The following is a 17,768-nucleotide window of genomic DNA, read 5'->3' as shown; positions in this document are numbered from 1 at the left end:
GTGTTGAACGAAAAAAAATGTCAGCTCTGGTCGGAGCCACTGTACTAACTATGCAGTGTTAGTACAGCTATCTTCCCTTCTGAGCTATTGTATTTTGACAGGGAGACGGCCCCGCCAGAACACCATGATCAGCACTCTCTGCCATTGGCTGATCGCTGATCGGGAGTCGGTCAGCTGCTGGTTTTCTACCCTGTTGGACAGGGTGGAAAACACATGGGCCGAATGACAGAGGTTTTTTTTAACCAACCGATGTCTCCCGGTATTCAGCCTATGTGTGTAGAGGGCTTGAGTCTACTTCTATTAACATACAATGTAATAGATCCATCTTCTAAACCTTTAACCCTTTATTCAAGCATAACTAAATGCAAAACTTTTTTTAGTTTTGGACAGAGTGGAGATGAATTAGAACACCTCTTAAGTTAATATTGCTGCCTCTGCCCCTGTTGGGGAGATTCACCCTCTCTATTTATCCTGTGTACCATTAATATTAGAACAAAGTAAAAGAAAATCCCAAATTTTTGGGTTGTTCTCTGAACAGAAACAGTAAGAGCCGGTTCACACAGGTGCGACTTGTCAGGGGCAACTTAGCCACCTGACAAGTCGCGCTCCACTCTGTTCAATAGAACCGCAAGTCGCTCCGACTTAGAAAAAGGTTCTTGTACGACTTTGGGGGCGACTTGCATTGACTTCAATACAGAAGTCATTTTGCAAGTCGCCTCTTAGTGGGAAGTCTTCCAAAGGAGACACTCGTTCTGGTGACACTGGTGACAAGCAAGGGATTCCCTCACTTTGGAGAGATTTTCACACACTTTTTGTTTTGGCTTTGGAACAGGAAATGAATGTAAATCAACCCAATGAAACACAGATGTAAAAAAAAATAAAAAAAAATGACAGGCGTTTTATAACCCTTCCTTACTCTAACCAAAATGGAAAAAAAAAAGGTTTTGCCTATTGTTATTAAGATTGCCATATAGAGTGCCTGTGTCCACACAGGTGGACTCTATTTAATAATTAGGTGACTTCTAATGGCAATTGGTTCTACTACTTGGGATGCCATTAAAGTTCAAATATGTGTAAAGGCAGGTGTTCCAATACTTTTGGTAATATAGTGCATATTAATTCAGTAGACGTTATTCTGATTACTAAAAGTAATAGAAGGTATCTTGTATTGTCTGCCCTTAAACAGGATGCTTGTTTTTAAACATTCCACACAGAGTACAGATTAACCTTAAAGCATTTCAATTAATTAAACTCATTATTGTTAATTCAATTAGCTTAATAGGAACTGATTAGCTTAAGTACTTACAGATTGAAAAGATGTGCATTGCCTTCTGAAATTTCTGAGACCGTATGAAATTTGGAAAATGAATACCAAAGTGAAGAAGTCAGACTCTATCAATGTTACATCTTATTGAGAGAACCTGAACTGAGGAAACTGTGTTAAAAAAGAGATGCAAAGGACTATTCACCAGTGCTTCTTGTAGCCAATGTATTCCTATCAGGTGTTGATGCCCTTATAGCACAAACTGTAATTTTTTTTTGCAGCATTTTAACTTTCAGGTGCTGCATGCAGGCAGCCCATGTAAGCCTAGTGGACACGGCCACTGGTCCTAATGTAACAGGTATGTGGGATTGGAGGGACAGCCCTGCCACACACTCTGTCTACATTTAGGTCTACCCACTCACACCCACATTCCTGTCAAATTATGACCAGCAGCTCTCAATGTAGCTTATATGCCCTAGTAGACTTCAGTGAACTGCTTGCATGCAACAACTGGAAGTTGAGACATTGGAGTAGATTTACTAAAACTAGAGCACTCCAAAACTGGTGCAGCTGTGCATAGTAGCCAATCAGCTTCTAACTTCAGCTTGTTCAATTACATTTGGGAAAAAAAATTGGAAGACGATTGGTTTCTCTGCAAAGCTGCACTGGATTTTGCACTCTACAGTTTTAGTAAATAACCCCCTATTGTGAAAAATGGCCTGTTCATGCAATATGGGCATCATCGCATCATGTGAATGAGGTCTTACTGACTCACAATGCCTTGTTTTGCACTGTAACTCTGGTGGCCATCTTGGTAGAGGAGCATGGATTTGCTTCACCGTGTCATACCTCTTTGATGACAGGTGACCCGATGACTAGCAGAGGAAGAATCAAGCATGTGGAGGAAAGGTGGAGGAATTGCAGGTCTACAGAACGAATGTAACAGAATGTAGCAGTAACTTGAAGATGTTTGCTTTGTGACTTTCTCTCCAGCAAGGAAAACAGTAAACAGTAAATTAGTGACATCACCAAATCTCATTCTAAATTTTATGAGAGTAGCCGTCAAGCTGCACAGTGCTTTAATTCTCAAACATTGCATACAGCAATGAGGCTCAACGTACAGGAAGTGTGCAACAGTAAATCCTGCACAATTAATATTTATGTTTCCTATAAAAATAAAATTAAATACAATTTTCACTGTTTGCATTCAGGTCCACTTTAAATTATATGTTAACCCAACATTTCATATTACATATGTGCTTTGGTGTGAAATCCCAAGTGTTCCTGCCAGTCCCTCTGCTTCCCTATCAAAAACTGACCACACTAGACATGAGAGAACACAGCGTGGTCCGTTCTCTAGCTGTGCTGAGAACTCAGCCTGCTCTCCTCCAATGATCAGACTTGTGCTGGCATGCCCCTTCTGTACAGCCATTCACTGGGAAGGCCAGTGTGCTGCTGTTTCTCCTCCCTCAGCTCTCTGAGCTCCTTATGCAGCTGAGAACACACACATTTATATTGAGTATATATATATATATATATATATATATATATATATATATATATATATACAGTGGGATCAAAAGTTTGGGCACCCCAGGTAAAAAATTGTATTAATGTGCATAACGAAGCCAAGGAAAGATGGAAAAATCTCCAAAAGGCATCAAATTACAGATAAGACATTCTTAAAATATGTCGAGAAAAGTTAGATTTTATTTCTATCATTTACACTTTCAAAATTACAGAAAACAAAAAAATGGCATCTGCAAAAGTTTAGGCACCCTGCAGAATTTATAGCATGCACTGCCCCCTTTGCAAAGCTGAGACCTGCCAGTATCATGGATTGTTCTCGAAACTTCGTCTGGGAAGACCAGGTGATGTCAATCTCAAAGGTTTTAAATGCCCAGACTCAGCTGACCTTGCCCCAACAATCATCACCATGGGTTCTTCTAAGCAGTTGTCTAGAAAACTGAAACTGAAAATAGTTGACGCTCAGGCCTCGTACACACGACAGAGTTTCTCGGCAGAATTCACCGAGAAACTCGGTCAAACCCGGATTCTGCCGAGAAACTCTGTCGTCTGTACACTTTTGGCCCGATGGAGCCGCCGAGGAACTCGTCGAGAAAATAGAGAACATGTTCTCTATTTTCTCGTTGTTCTATGGGAGAAGGCGGCCCGCCGAGCTCCTCGGCGGCTTCATCCCTGAACTCGACGAGGAACTTGACGTGTTTGGCACGTCGAGTTCCTCGGCCGTGTGTACGGGGCCTCAAAAAGCTGGAGAAGGCTATAAGAAGATAGCAAAGCGTTTTCAGATGTCAATATCCTCTGTTCGGAATGTAATTAAGAAATAGCAGTCATCAGGAACAGTGGAAGTTAAAGCAAGATCTGGAAGACCAAGAAAAATATCAGACAGAACAGCTTGCAGGATTGTGAGAAAAGCAATTTAAAACCCACGTTTGACTGCACGATCCCTCCAGAAAGATCTGGCAGACACTGGAGTTGTGGTACACTATTATACTATAAAGAGATACTTGTACAAATATGGTCTTCATGGAAGAGTCATCAGAAGAAAACCTCTTCTACATCCTCACCACAAAAATCAGCGTTTGAACTTTGCAAATGAACATATAGACAAGCCTGATGCATTGCATTTTGGAAACAAGTTCTGTGGACCGATGAGGTTAAAATATAACTTTTTAGCCGGAATGAGCAAAGGTACGTTTGGAGAAGAAAGGGCACAGAATTTTATGAAAAGAACCTCTGTCCAACTGTTAAGCATGGCGGTGGATCAATCATGCTTTGGGGTTGTATTGCAGCCAGTGGCACATGGAACATTTCATGAGTAGAAGGAAAAATGGATTCAATAAAATTTTAGCAAATTTTGGATGCCATCTGTGAAAAAGCTGAAGTTAAAGAGAGGATGGCTTCTACAAATGGATAATGATCCTAAACACACCTTAAAATCCACAGGGGATTACATCAAGAGGTGTAAACTGAAGGTTTTGCCATGGCCTTCACAATCTCCTGACCTCAACATAATTGAAAATCTATGGATAGACTTTAATAGCTAGATTCAGGTAGGCAGGCGTATCGTTGCGGCGGCGTAGTGTATCGTGTTTACACTATGCCGCCGTAAGTTAGCGAGGCAAGTACATGATTCACAAAGTACTTGCCTGCTAAGTTACGGCGGCGTAGCGTAAATCGGGCGGGCGCAATGGCGCCTAATTCAAATTTAGCTGAGGGGGGCGTGTTTTATGGTAATGGGGGTTGACCTTACGTGATTGACGTATTTTACGAACGACGCATGCGCCGTCCGCCTACATATCCCAGTGTGCATTGCGGCAAAGTACGCCGCACAGTCCTATTGGTTTCGAGGTGGACGTAAATGACGTAAATCCCTATTTACAGACGACTTACGCAAACGACGTAAAATTTTCGAATTTCGACGCGGGAACGACGGCCATACTTAACATTACTATTCCAGCTATTTGATGGAATGACTTTAGGCCTGATAATGTGTTACGTAAACGGCGTATTAGTACTGCGTCGGCCGGGCGTACGTTCTTGAATAGGCGTATCTAGTAATTTACATATTCTACGCCGACCGCAATGGAAGCGCCACCTAGCGGTCGGCCTAAAAATTACACTTTAGGATACGACGGTGTAAGACACTTACGCCGCTTGTATCTGAGCCTAATTTAAGCATATCTGGTTTCCAGAATACGCTTAAATTAGTGCCGGCGCAAATTCAGACTTAGGCCGGCGTATCTACTGATACGCCGGCCTAAGTCTTTCTGAATCCACCTATCTAAGAGCAGTGCGTGACAGACAGCCCAGAAATCTCAAAGAACTGGAAGACTTTTGTAAGGAAGAATGGGCCTACTATGGAATGCGACCTCGGGCCAACGTGGTCCTGAGGTCAAGATCACACACATGTGCCTCGCGCCAGGAGGGCCACGAGGCGAAGGACCCCGGAAAACGATGTCTGCCCCTTAAGTATCCCTCCCCGGCATGCACGGCAGGGCACCACTCCCACTTGGCTGCTGCCGAGAAGGGTCACTTAACACACCGTGGTTCGCTTGTGTTCCAACATGGCCTGAGGTGATAACGCCACGTACAGGCAACAGGGGAAAATCCTAACAAGCACAACCATAGCCAGAACAGAGGCTAATTTCAATGGAATTCAGCAAAGTCTGAGCCCACTATTGGCTCGGACACCCTCCTCTAAATTTAGAATAGTGCCCCAGTCTTTGGGAGCAGAGCGCTACTATATATATATATATATATATATATATATATATATATATATATATATATATATATATATATATATATATATATATATATATATATATATATAAATATATATATATATATGTTTTGCCTTTCATTTCTATTTTAAAATGAATATAATGTTTTACAATGTAAGGGTTCACAAATACTTTAACTGTCATACCCACTAGAGACATTTCCGTTATTACTCCAAAAAATAGACTGAAAAGATTTGGAAAAATTGTTTTGTAAAATAACAGAATACATTATAAATGATCTTCAAATTATAACAAGAAATAATTAAAAAAGAATTTACTTAATTTTCTCAACGTTACATTGTTTTGTTCCAACGTTATAATTTTAATTATCTGGCATGGCATCCTACAAAAGCTTTGGAAAAGCTCAAGCTTTATGACCAGCTGTTGAACACATCTCTGGAGGAGACTTTCTATTCTGAGCTACTGTTTGTATGCAACAAATAATATTCTTCCGCTAAACACAGAGGTTAATTTACTAAAGGAGTAGAGAATGTTTACTTTGCAAAGTGAATGTTTACCTAGTTTAATAAATAAGGTAAAGCTGTGTTCATGCCAGCAATCCAATCATGTCATGCAGAAATCATATTTTTTTTCCTTATATGCAAATGGGTATTCCAAGTAAGCAAGGTATTACAATAAAATGGTGTTAAACACAAAAATCAAACATTTATTATATTGCAGTTCACCAATTCTTAGATATAATGGCTGCATTTATTTTATTTTTTAGGCTCTTTTTTTAACTTATTTTCTGGCCAGTAGCTGTAGTATCTGTAGCAATTAGACGGATGCTACTAACCATTTTTCACTGACAGGGGTGCTTATATTGATCAGATTTTGTTTATTTGGGTAAAACCTTTTTAATCCCAAAACGATTTTTTTTTTTTTTATGTAACTGCTTATAAAGCTTGAGATGGAGTTTGGCTTTAGTTTAGTGTATCTAAATCTAATTGTGCATCTACACTTCCCTACACCCAGATTAACAAGTCTGCTCTCCAAAGGTACCTCTTTGCTCCTTTATCCATTGTGGGGGGCATTCTAATACTTCTAATACAGGGGGTGAGTTACTGGTCATATCACCAGGTGAAAACAGAGAAAAAAAATTAACGCAGCCACCACATCTAAAGATTAATAAGCTGCAATATATTTGATGTGCTGCAATTGGCTGCAGCACCAACCAATCAGTTGTCAGTTAAAGTGGTTGAAAAGCCAACCACACAACTTGCAGCTACAGGTAAGCCTAGATTAAGGCTTACCTGTAGGTGCAAGAAATATCTCCTGAACCTACACGGTTAACCCCCCCGGGCGGTATTCCCAAGTCTGGCTTGGGGTGGAATTTCAGGACCAAATCGAGCGAGGAGGACACCGAGCTCCGTTCCCTGTGACGTTATGACGCACGGGGCAGAGATTGGCGCCAAATTTAAAAAAGTAAATAAACACAATACGTACAGTATACTGTAATCTTATAGATTACAGTACTGTATGTAAAAAATACACACCCCCCTTGTCCCTAGTGGTCTGCCCAGTGTCCTACATGCACTTTTATAAAATAAAAACTGTTCTTTCTGCCTGCAAACTGGAGATTGTCCACAGCAAAAAAAAAGTGTCCCTTTATGTCAAAAGTGGTTTTAAACCAGCTAGAAAACAGCGATAATAAATTATAATCACTTGCAGAATTGAGCGATAGTGATTTGTGGGGAAATTCGTCATCAAAAAATGTAAAGTAATAATTTTTACTATTATTATATTATTTGTTATAATTATTTATATTTATTTATTTATTGTATTATAATTTATGATTTTGTGTTTCAAATTTTATTATACCCGGGATGTCTACTAGACTCTTGTTTGGACAGATTTAACCACTTCCCGACCGCCGCATGTATATGTACGTCCACAGAATGGCACGTACAGGCAAATGGGCGTACATGTACGTCCTTGCCTTCTAGCGAGTGGGGGGTCCGATCGGGACCCCCCCGCTACATGCGGCGGCCGGATTCCCGCGGGGAGCGATCCGGGACGACGGCGCGGCTATTCTTTTATAGCCGCTCCGTCGCGATCGCTCCCCGGAGCTGAAGAACGGGGAGAGCCGTATGTAAACACGGCTTCCCCGTGCTTCACTATGGCGCTGCATCGATCGAGTGATCCCTTATATAGGGAGACTCAATCGATGACGTCAGTCCTACAGCCACACCCCCCTACAGTTGTAAACACACACTAAGTGAACATTAACTCCTACAGCGCCCCCTGTGGTTAACTCCCAAACTGCAACTGTCATTTTCACAATAAACAATGCAATTTAAATGCATTTTTTGCTGTGAAAATGACAATGGTCCCAAAAATGTGTCAAAATTGTCCGAAGTGTCCGCCAAAATGTCACAGTCACGAAAAAAATCGTTTATCGCCGCCATTAGTAGTAAAAAAAAAATTAATAAAAATGCAATAAAACTATCCCCTATTTTGTAAACGCTATAAATTTTGCGCAAACCAATCGATAAACACCTATTGCGTTTTTTTTTACCAAAAATAGGTAGAAGAATACGTATCAGCCTAAACTGAGGAAAAAATAATTTTTTATATATGTTTTTGGGGGATATTTATTATAGCAAAAAGTAAAAAATATTGAATTGTTTCAAAATTGTCGCTCTATTTTTGTTTATAGCGCAAAAAATAAAAACCGCAGAGGTGATCAAATACCACCAAAAGAAAGCTCTATTTGTGGGGAAAAAAGGACGCCAATTTTGTTTGGGAGCCACGTTGCATGACCGCGCAATTGTCTGTTAAAGCGACGCAGTGCCGAATCGCAAAACCTGGCCTGGGCATTTAGCTGCCTAAAGGTCTGGGGCTTAAGTGGTTAAGTGAGTTATTTCTAAGAATTAGAAACGGGCACTGATGTCTATGGCGCATGCGCACCGTAGACAGCAGCGCAGGCGCACTGAGCGTGCCATTTTTGTGATTGGTAAATTCGGGCTTAATGCCGAATTTTCGTGCGTGCACGGGGATTGGCCAGTCCCAGCGTCACAGCGCCGGAGCGGCGATAACAGGAAGAATATTGTCGGGAGACATGGCGGCGGCGGTGGAGGGCACAGAGGGGAACTTCGGGGGCTTCAATCTCAGGTAAGTTGATCATAATGACCTAGTATGCTTCTCTTGCAGGGTTTTAAAAAAAATAAAAATAACGAGGGTTTACTTCCTCTTTAAAGTAACGCAGTTCCATATTGTTACCTTCCATTTCTGAAGTGGTTAAAGGGTCAATAAACCCAAAAGCAAACATCTATTATATTGGGGCTCATCAATACCTTTCTGTAATGGCTGCACCATCATTGGTGTCAGTGGGAGGAATAGTGCCCAATTGTTGATGTCCCTGAGTGAAATAGTGCCCAATCGGTGTCAGTGAGAGGAATAGTGTCCCATTGTCAGTCAGAGGAATTATGCCTCACTGGTAATGTCAAAAGGCGGAATAGTGCTCCAAGGGCCGTATAAAGGCAAGCAAAGGGCAGCATTCGACCCCCGGGCTGCAGTTTGGGGGACCACTTCCCTAAATCAAAGACATACAAAATGGGTCTTATATAACAGATCTGGGACTACCAGAAAATTCTACCCTTTGAGGCAAAACTTTACAGACCCCAGCCTGGAAATTGTTACTAACAAGTTAAATTCCTTTTCAGAAGAGAATAGCTGGAGACAATGCTAAACAAAAGGAAGGAATAAGGAGTCATTCTTCAAAACTTGGCAACCTTTTATTAGTAAAACCTCAACACAAACTAAACATATAATAATAGACTTCTTCATATACACGGAGTGGCATTGTTTGGAGATGTCACAAGGATGTTCTCCTGTAATATTTCAACATTTTTTCTTTAATTGTTTACTGTTAATTCAGTCTCTGGTCAGTTTTACTTGTGTGGTGGATGGGAAAGGGAGCTTTTTATTGTAAATGTTGCTACTGTTTATCATTCCTGCTTGAATTGTCTCTCTTTGTCTAAAGTAGAAGCAAAAGTGTGTTAAAAACTGTCAACATCGAAATAAGGGAATTGCCATCACTGACGTTTTTTGAAGGGTGTAATGCCCCGTACACACAATCGGAATTTCCGATTTACTTTTTCCATCGGATTTTCCGATCGTGTGTAGCCCCATCAGAGTTTTTTCATGGGAAATTCTGATGAATTCCATTGGACTTTTGATATAGAACGTGTGCTATATTTTTCCGATGGAATTCCGTCGGAATTCCGATGTGATTTGGCCGGGCAAAAGCCTGATTGTGTGTACACGGCATAAGTCTCTGGGGCTGTCATTCTCATCCGTCATTTAGTGTTTAGTGAGTCATTAACCAGGGGCAAGCATGCACACAGAGAGTTGTGAGGATATTTGATAGGCACATAAATGGTTCATGTCTAGAGTTGAGCGGACACCTGGATGTTCGGGCCCGAACCCGAACTTTAAAAAAAAAGTTCGGGTTCGGGAACCCGTACCCGAACCCGAACTCCGAACCCCATTGTAGTCAATGGGACACGGACTTTTAGAAAAAAAAAATGCGCGGAGGTCCCTGCAAATTCAATAACCAGACCCTTTAGGTCTGGTATGGATATTAAGGGGAACCCCGCCGTCAATTAAAAAAAAAATGACGTGCGGTTCCCCCTAAATATCTATAACCAGACCCTTCAGGTCTGGTGTGCATTTTAAGGGGAACTCCACCCCAAATTAAAAAAAAAAAATGGCGTGGAGTTCCCCCTAAAATCCACACCAGACCCGTTATCCGAGCACATTGACCTGGCCAGCCGCAAAAAAAAGGGGGGAAAGAGTGCGGCCCCCCCTCTCCTGAACCGCACCAGGCCACATGCCCTCAACATTGGGAGGGTGCTTTGGGGTGCCCCCCAAAGCACCTTGTCCCCATGTTGATGGGGACAAGGGTCTCATCCCCACAACCCTTGCCCGGTGGTTGTGGGGGTATGCGGGCGGGAGGCTTATCAGAATCTGGAAGACCCCTTTAACAAAGGGGACCCCCAGATCCTGACCCCCCCCTGTGTGAAATGGTAGGGGTACAGTGTACCCCATTACCATTTCACACAGGAAGTGAAAATAGTAGTTGTCTGAAAAAAAAACACACACACCGTTGAACAAAATACTTTATTAATTAAACCAAATAAAAATCCAGCGGTGAAAATCGTCTATTTTCACTGCTGAATTTTTATTTGGTTTAATTAATAAAGTATTTTGTTCAACGGTGTGTGTGTTTTTTTTGCAGACAACTACTATTTTCACTTCCTTCGTGAAATGGTAGGGGTACAGTGTACCCCATTACCATTTCACACAGGGGGGGGTCAGGATCTGGGGGTCCCCTTTGTTAAAGGGGTCTTCCAGATTCTGATAAGCCTCCCGCCCGCATACCCCCACAACCACCGGGCAAGGGTTGTGGGGATGAGACCCTTGTCCCCATCAACATGGGGACAAGGTGCTTTGGGGGGCACCCCAAAGCACCCTCCCAATGTTGAGGGCATGTGGCCTGGTGCGGTTCAGGAGAGGGGGGGGCGCACTCTGTCCCCCCCTCTTTTCTGCGGCTGGCCAGGTCAACGTGCTCGGATAATGGGTCTGGTGTGGATTTTAGGGGGAACTACACGCCATTTTTTTTTAAAATTTGGGGTGAAGTTCCCCTTAAAATCCACACCAGACCTGAAGGGTCTGGTTATGGATATTTAGGGGGAACCGCACGTCATTATTTTTTTTAATTGACGGCGGGGTTCCCCTTAATATCCATACCAGACCTAAAGGGTCTGGTTATTGAATTTGCGGGGACCTCCGGACATTTTCTTTTTTCCGAACTCCGAACCCGGACCCAAACTTTTTCAAATTATTCGGGTCCGAGTTTGGGAAAAACCCAAAGTCCGTACCGAACCCGAACTTTACAGTTCGGGTTCGCTCAACTCTATTCATGTCATCAAATCACCTAGTAGCAAAGAATGGATATGGATGACATCCCAGAACTTGATCCTTTTAGAAGCAAGTTAGCAAAGTCAGCTTTCTGCTTTGCACCCTGAAACCTCCTAAAATGCTTATTTTACCAGTCTGTTCTTGGCATAAGTATTTTCAGTGTAGCAGAGCCTTAAAACACACTGAAGTCGTAGTAAAGTCAGAACTTCGGATTTGCATACCTTGTTTGGGTTAGTAACTGAAAGTAGTGAATACATTGGATCACTTACACAGCCATCATTCTCAGAAGGAAGTAGGCAATGGCAACATGGAAGCATGTAACTTTCTCAACATACTGTAGGTTTTCCTTTTGTTTTTGACTAGTGATGGGAGAATCTCCCCAGGTTCAATTCATTAAGGGGAAAATTCTGTGATCCTTAGGCCTCATACACACGACCGAGTTTCTCAGCAAAAACCAGCAAGAAACTTGCTGGAAGATATATTTTGCCGAGGAAACCGGTCGTGTGTACATTTTCGTCAAGGAAACTGTCGAGAAACTCGACGAGCCAAAAAGAGAGCATGTTCTCTATTTCCTTGACGGGAATGGAGAAAATTGGCTTGTCGAGTTCCTCGACAGCCTAACACGGAACTCGACGAGGAAAACACAGAGATCCACGTCCTGTCAGGGAGAGAAGACCGATGGTGTGTCCCTTGTACATAGGGACACCGATCGGTCACCTCCCCCAGTCAGTCCCCTCCCCCCCACAGTAAGAATCACTCCCTAGGGTACACATTAACCCCTTGATCGCCCCCTAGTGTTAACCCCTTCCCTGCCAGTCACATTTACACAGTAACAGTGCATATTTATAGCACTGTTCGCTGTATAAATGTGAATGGTCCCAAAATAGTGTCAAAAGTGTCCGATGTGTCTGCCACAATATAGCAGTCACGATAAAAATCGCAGATCGCCGCAATTACTAGTAAAAAATAAATAAATAATGAAAATGCTATAAATCTACCCCCTATTTTGTAGCCGCTATAACTTTTGCGCAAACCAATCAATATACGCTTGAGTAAAACATTTGTTTTTTATAGATTTTTGGGGGATATTTATTATAGCAAAAAGTAAAAAATATAGCTTTTTTTACAAAATTGACGCTCTTCTTTTGTTTATAGCGCAAACAGTAAAAAAACGCAGAGGTGATCACATACCACCAAAAGAAAGCTCTATTTGTGGGGAAAAAAATTCCGTCAATTTTGTTTGGGAGCCACGTCGCACAGCTGCGCAATTGTCATTGAAAGTGCGACAGTGCTGAAAACTAAAAATTGGTCTGGGCAGGAAGGGGGTGAAAATGCCCTGTATTGAAGTGGTTAAAGCTGTACCTGGTGGTACAGATTGATTTTCATGTACAGTCTCTGTTATTAACCCTTTTAAGCCTTCTCACCAAAGTTTTAGAGCCATGAGGTGTATTATTATTTTTAATCTGGAACCCACAGGATTTGCCTCAAATCCACGGTAGTAGTAAATGGTAGCAGTAAAGATTTTGTAAAAATAAATTATACATTTTTAAGTCAGATGAAAAAAATATATATTTTGGGAATATTATGCATTCTTCTATCCAGTTAGCAGGCTCCTCTTTATGTTTCCATTTGTCTTCTTTATTGTAAAAAAGCTTGTAGTTTACAGAACTCAATACCTCCAGTCAGAACCCCTCATTGGTTCTTATCCTAAATGGCTCAATCAGACATTTTAGTAAGAGGCATTGGGGTTGATTTACTAAAGGCAAAAACAATGTGCACTTTGCAAAGTGCAGTTGCACTCTGCAAGTGTGGTTGCTCCATTGGTAAGCTTTACTTTGCAAAGAATGCCCAATCACATGCAAGGGGGAAAAAAAACAGCATTTTTGCTTGCACATGATTGGATAAAGGAAGTCAGCAAAGCTTTGGCTCATTTACTAATCTCTGGAGCAACTGCACTTGCAGAGTACAACTGCATTTTGCATTATGCACAGTAAATTTGCCTTTGGTAAATCAATCCTTTTGTGGTTGAAAAAAAAAGATCATCATAACCGTGTATCCAAAAAATATATAGGAAAAGGGAGACTGTTATTACTGTGTGTGTGTGTGTATATATATATTATAAATATATTTGAGCCAAAATCATAATGTTTTAAATCAATATTATCTGCTTTGATGCCATTGTCATGCATTTACAGTTATTCATTATTAGATAGATAGATAGATAGATAGATAGATAGATAGATAGATAGATAGATAGATAGATAGATAGATAGATAGATAGATAGATAGATAGATAGATAGATAATGACAACCATAAAGATGGCTTCCTTAATAAGGAATTACAAATCCATAAGTATGGATAATATAAAGCATTCCTGACCATGTATTAGCTGTTATTAATACTGTTTATATACAAGACAACAGGTATGCCGTCGTATCTTGTTTTGTGGATACCAAAACAAAGATACGACGCGCAAAATTCGAAATTACGTGGCGTATCAAGAGATACGCCGGCGTAATTTCTTTGAGGATCTGCCCCAATGTGAATAAACATATTAACCTGATCTAGTCATAGGTTGGACATATACTATATGTCCACTGTATATTTAGATGTATTTCTTATGTATCATCTATCCTAGCCTGGCCTTCCTGTGTTTCCTGTGGTCACATTGTGTCTTCGTCTCATAGTTATGTGAACGATCGGGTTGTTTCTCTTTGGTGGTCAATGGGTAAGCTTGGGTTGGTGTAAACAGAGTGAATATTGTTCAATACATATATAATGTTTTTTTAAATGTATATAAATGGATTTATGTATACTATAGAATGCTGCCATACCAATTACTGACTACAGGCATACCCTAGTTTTAAGTACACAATGGGATTTATTTACTAAAGCTGGAAAGTGCAAAATCAGGCACACTTCTGCATAGAATCCAATGAGCTTCCAGGTTTTATTACCAAAACTTAAAGGGGTTGTAAAGGTTTGTTTTTTATTTTCTAATAAGGTTATTTTAAGCTAGTGCATTGTTGGTTCACTTACCTTTTCCTTCCATTTCCCTTCTAAATGTTTTTTTTCTTTGTTTTCTTTGTCTGAATTTCTCACTTCCTGTTCCTCCTCAGTAAGGTGTTCAGTAAGCTGTTCTAAATTACTTTCCACTGCTCGGATGATGGTGGAAAGCTTACTGAGGAGAAACAGGAAGTGAGAAATTCAAACAAAGAAAAAAATAACATTTAGAAGGGAAATTGAAGGAAAAGGTAAGTGAACCAACAATGCACTAGCTTAAAGGAACCTATTTAGAAAATAAAAGACAAACCTTTACAACCCCTTTAATTTAACAAGCTGGGGTTAGAAGTTCATTGGTTTCTATGTAGAAGTGAGCCTGATTTTGCACTTTCCAGCTTTAGTAAATAAACCCCATTGTGTTCTTAAAAGTGGGTTATGCCTGTATGTTTTATACATGTCTGAATTTTGTTATAGTTTGTTGTTATTGACTAGTAGTAGTCTCGAAATCCCCTGAAAAAGCCAAATTCATCAAAACATGTTGAGATCAGACACTACACTACAACCACTTATTCAACCTATTTCTGTGATTGTCTAATGTGACCAAATACAGGGCATGTGTAAACAATTTTTAAGTATTTCATTTTTAATCATGTATTAAATAAACTATTTTCCTTTTGTTTGGCACCGTTATTATCCCAACCAAATGCCTGCTGTCTTGCATATATTACTTCAGGGATGAGGTGCCTGGTGTAATGCTGTTACCTAACTGATGTACCACAAAGATTAGGACTGTTTAGTTAACCTCCCTGGTGGTTTTCCCGAGTGTGGTTCAGGGTTAAATTTCAGAACCATTAGCAGTAACCCCGATCCACAGTTGGGATTTCATTGCAGGATCCTGATGCAGTATACTCACCTTGTCCCCAGGATCCTGCGATGTCGTCCCCCCCCCCCCCCGCTGTGTCCGCAGGCTGTGTCCTCTGCCCGATGCCTCTGTGTGCCAGGCTCCGTTCCCTGCTACAGATTACATTGCTGTATGAAATCATTTCACCTCTATTTTGGCCCTAGTGCTTTGTCCATTTTATTATTATTATATTATTATTTTTTATAATTATTTATAATTATTTATTATATTATAATTTATTATTTAGTGTTTTTAAACGTTATCATCCCCGGGATATCTACTAGACTCTTGTTTGGACAGATTTAAGTGAGTTATTACTAAGAATTACAGGCCTACAATATAAAACGCCAAATTTCTATGCAAAACAATTGTACCGCTTTGAGTTGCAAAAATCTGACATAATCATACCACCTGGCTACAACATTGATATTTTATTGCACATTACTGCTCTTGGTACACGATAATCAAAGAATTACATTACCTCAGAGATCAGAATTAATAATATGAATACTTTGTATTTTATGTCTTTCTTTCTACAGACAGCCCAGACCGTTTTAGTCGTTGTGGTGGTGTTTGGAATATCATGGCTTCCTCATCATGTGATCTATATGTGGGTTGAATTTGGAAACTTTCCACTAACGCAGGCTTCATATGTCTTCAGAATTACTGCCCATTGTCTTGCATACAGCAACTCCTCTGTAAACCCAATCATTTATGCTTTCCTCTCTGAAAATTTCCGGAAGGCCTACAAGCAAGTATTTAAATGCCAAATTGGCTGCGACTCCATGCAGACTGACGCTAAAGAAATAAAAAGCAAAATGGAGACTCCTCCTTCTACAAACTGCACTCATGTTTGACTCAGATAATACGGTTGCAATGTTCAGATCTTTTTGTGCAGTAATGAGGTTTCAAAGCACAAGGATACTTTATCTAAACTTGCAAGTATATTGTCTAGTTTTGATGTACGTAGCTGGCATTTGCTTCAGTTAGCTTACATTTACTAAGTTACATATTTTAAGCTACTGCTACTACATGATAGGTACAAAAACAAATGAAGTACTCAAAAGAGACACAAGGAGGGTATCCTGGTAATCTTTAAAGCTGTAAATGAAAATATTTTTATTTTTAAAAATCATGCAACATGCTACCTGAGCTGGTTTATGTTGTATGCAAAAATGTAATTAAATGTCTATTATAACCTGTGATGCATTTTAGAATTCCGGTCTGCTGTTATTATATCTGCTGTAAAATGTAGCTTCTTAAATGATAATGCTATTAAAACGCATGCTATAAAACATTTTTAATACATAAACTATTCAAAGCATCCTTTTTTATTAATGATGACTTAAAGTTGAACTCTAGGCCAAAACCTCATTTCACAATCTTGCCAAAGGATTTACCAAGGAATTCTGTTTATCCAATCCTAAAATGTACAAATCTTTGCCACACAGCACAATTCTGTCTGGAAGGGCATGGAATCTGATTTTCCTCTACTGCCCCTCTCCAGCCTGTGAAGCCTCGTCCACACGACCAAGGGAACTCGACGGGCAAAACACATCGTTATCCTCGCCGAGTTCCTTGTTAGGCTGTCGAGGAACTCGACAAGGCAAGTTTCTCCATTCCCATTGAGGAAAAAGAAGAAATGCTCTCTTTTTGGCTCGACGGGATCCTCGACAGTTTCCTCGTCGAAAAATGTACACACGACCGGTTTCCTCTGCAAAAAAAAATCCCAGCAAGTTTCTTGCTGGTTTTTGCCGAGAAACTCAGTCGTGTGTATGAGGCCTGACTGGACATTGAAAGGAGAAGGAGCAAACTGATGAGCTCATCTCTTATGTCACTCCATTCTCTCCTTCAATTAGCATGAGCCTATTTATTACATAGGCACTGCAGTAAAGCTCCTTATACGACTTCTTCATTTCCCTCTAGAGCTCTGCTGCATGAGGGCTGGAAGAGGTTCATACAGAACACATAACTTGCATTTAAGATAACACATTTCATGATTTATTAATAAATACAGATCTATTGTAATTTGAGTCTTTTTAGATCTTTCTAGAGTTCAGCTTTAATGTAATAAATGTTGAATTATTTTTAAAATGTGTCTGGTGTGATGGTCAGCTTATGTGTACCAGCTATTTGATAATACACAAGAGGTATTATTTGATGGGGCATCATTTAGATGCAATGTGCATTTTTAAATTCTGTATTTATTAATGTATTCATTTCATGCAATGTGTAGGTCAATATGTGAGCTCAAAAATTATAATGCTAAAACAAATTTATATAAATAAGCAAATTTACTATTTTAAACTTTATATGTATAAATTAATTTTTTTTTTTAATGTTTTAGCTCATACATATAATTTTAAG

General features: G+C 40.2%; 1 protein-coding gene across 1 annotated transcript in view; it reads left to right on the top strand.

The window, feature by feature from the left end:
* The window catches only part of GALR1 (galanin receptor 1), a 310,940-nt gene extending 293,950 nt beyond the window's left edge, over positions 1-16,990 (top strand). Inside the window, exon 3 of the mRNA XM_040353862.1 lies at positions 15,941-16,990. Coding sequence (XP_040209796.1) covers positions 15,941-16,258 — 318 coding nt within the window. The 3' untranslated portion in view covers positions 16,259-16,990. The remainder of the gene's footprint in view (positions 1-15,940) is intronic.
* Positions 16,991-17,768: the final 778 nt, after the last annotated feature.

Source organism: Rana temporaria, chromosome 5, assembly GCF_905171775.1.
Source record: "Rana temporaria chromosome 5, aRanTem1.1, whole genome shotgun sequence".
Classification (NCBI taxonomy): domain Eukaryota; kingdom Metazoa; phylum Chordata; class Amphibia; order Anura; family Ranidae; genus Rana; species Rana temporaria.
This window is presented reverse-complemented; position numbering and strand designations above follow the sequence as displayed.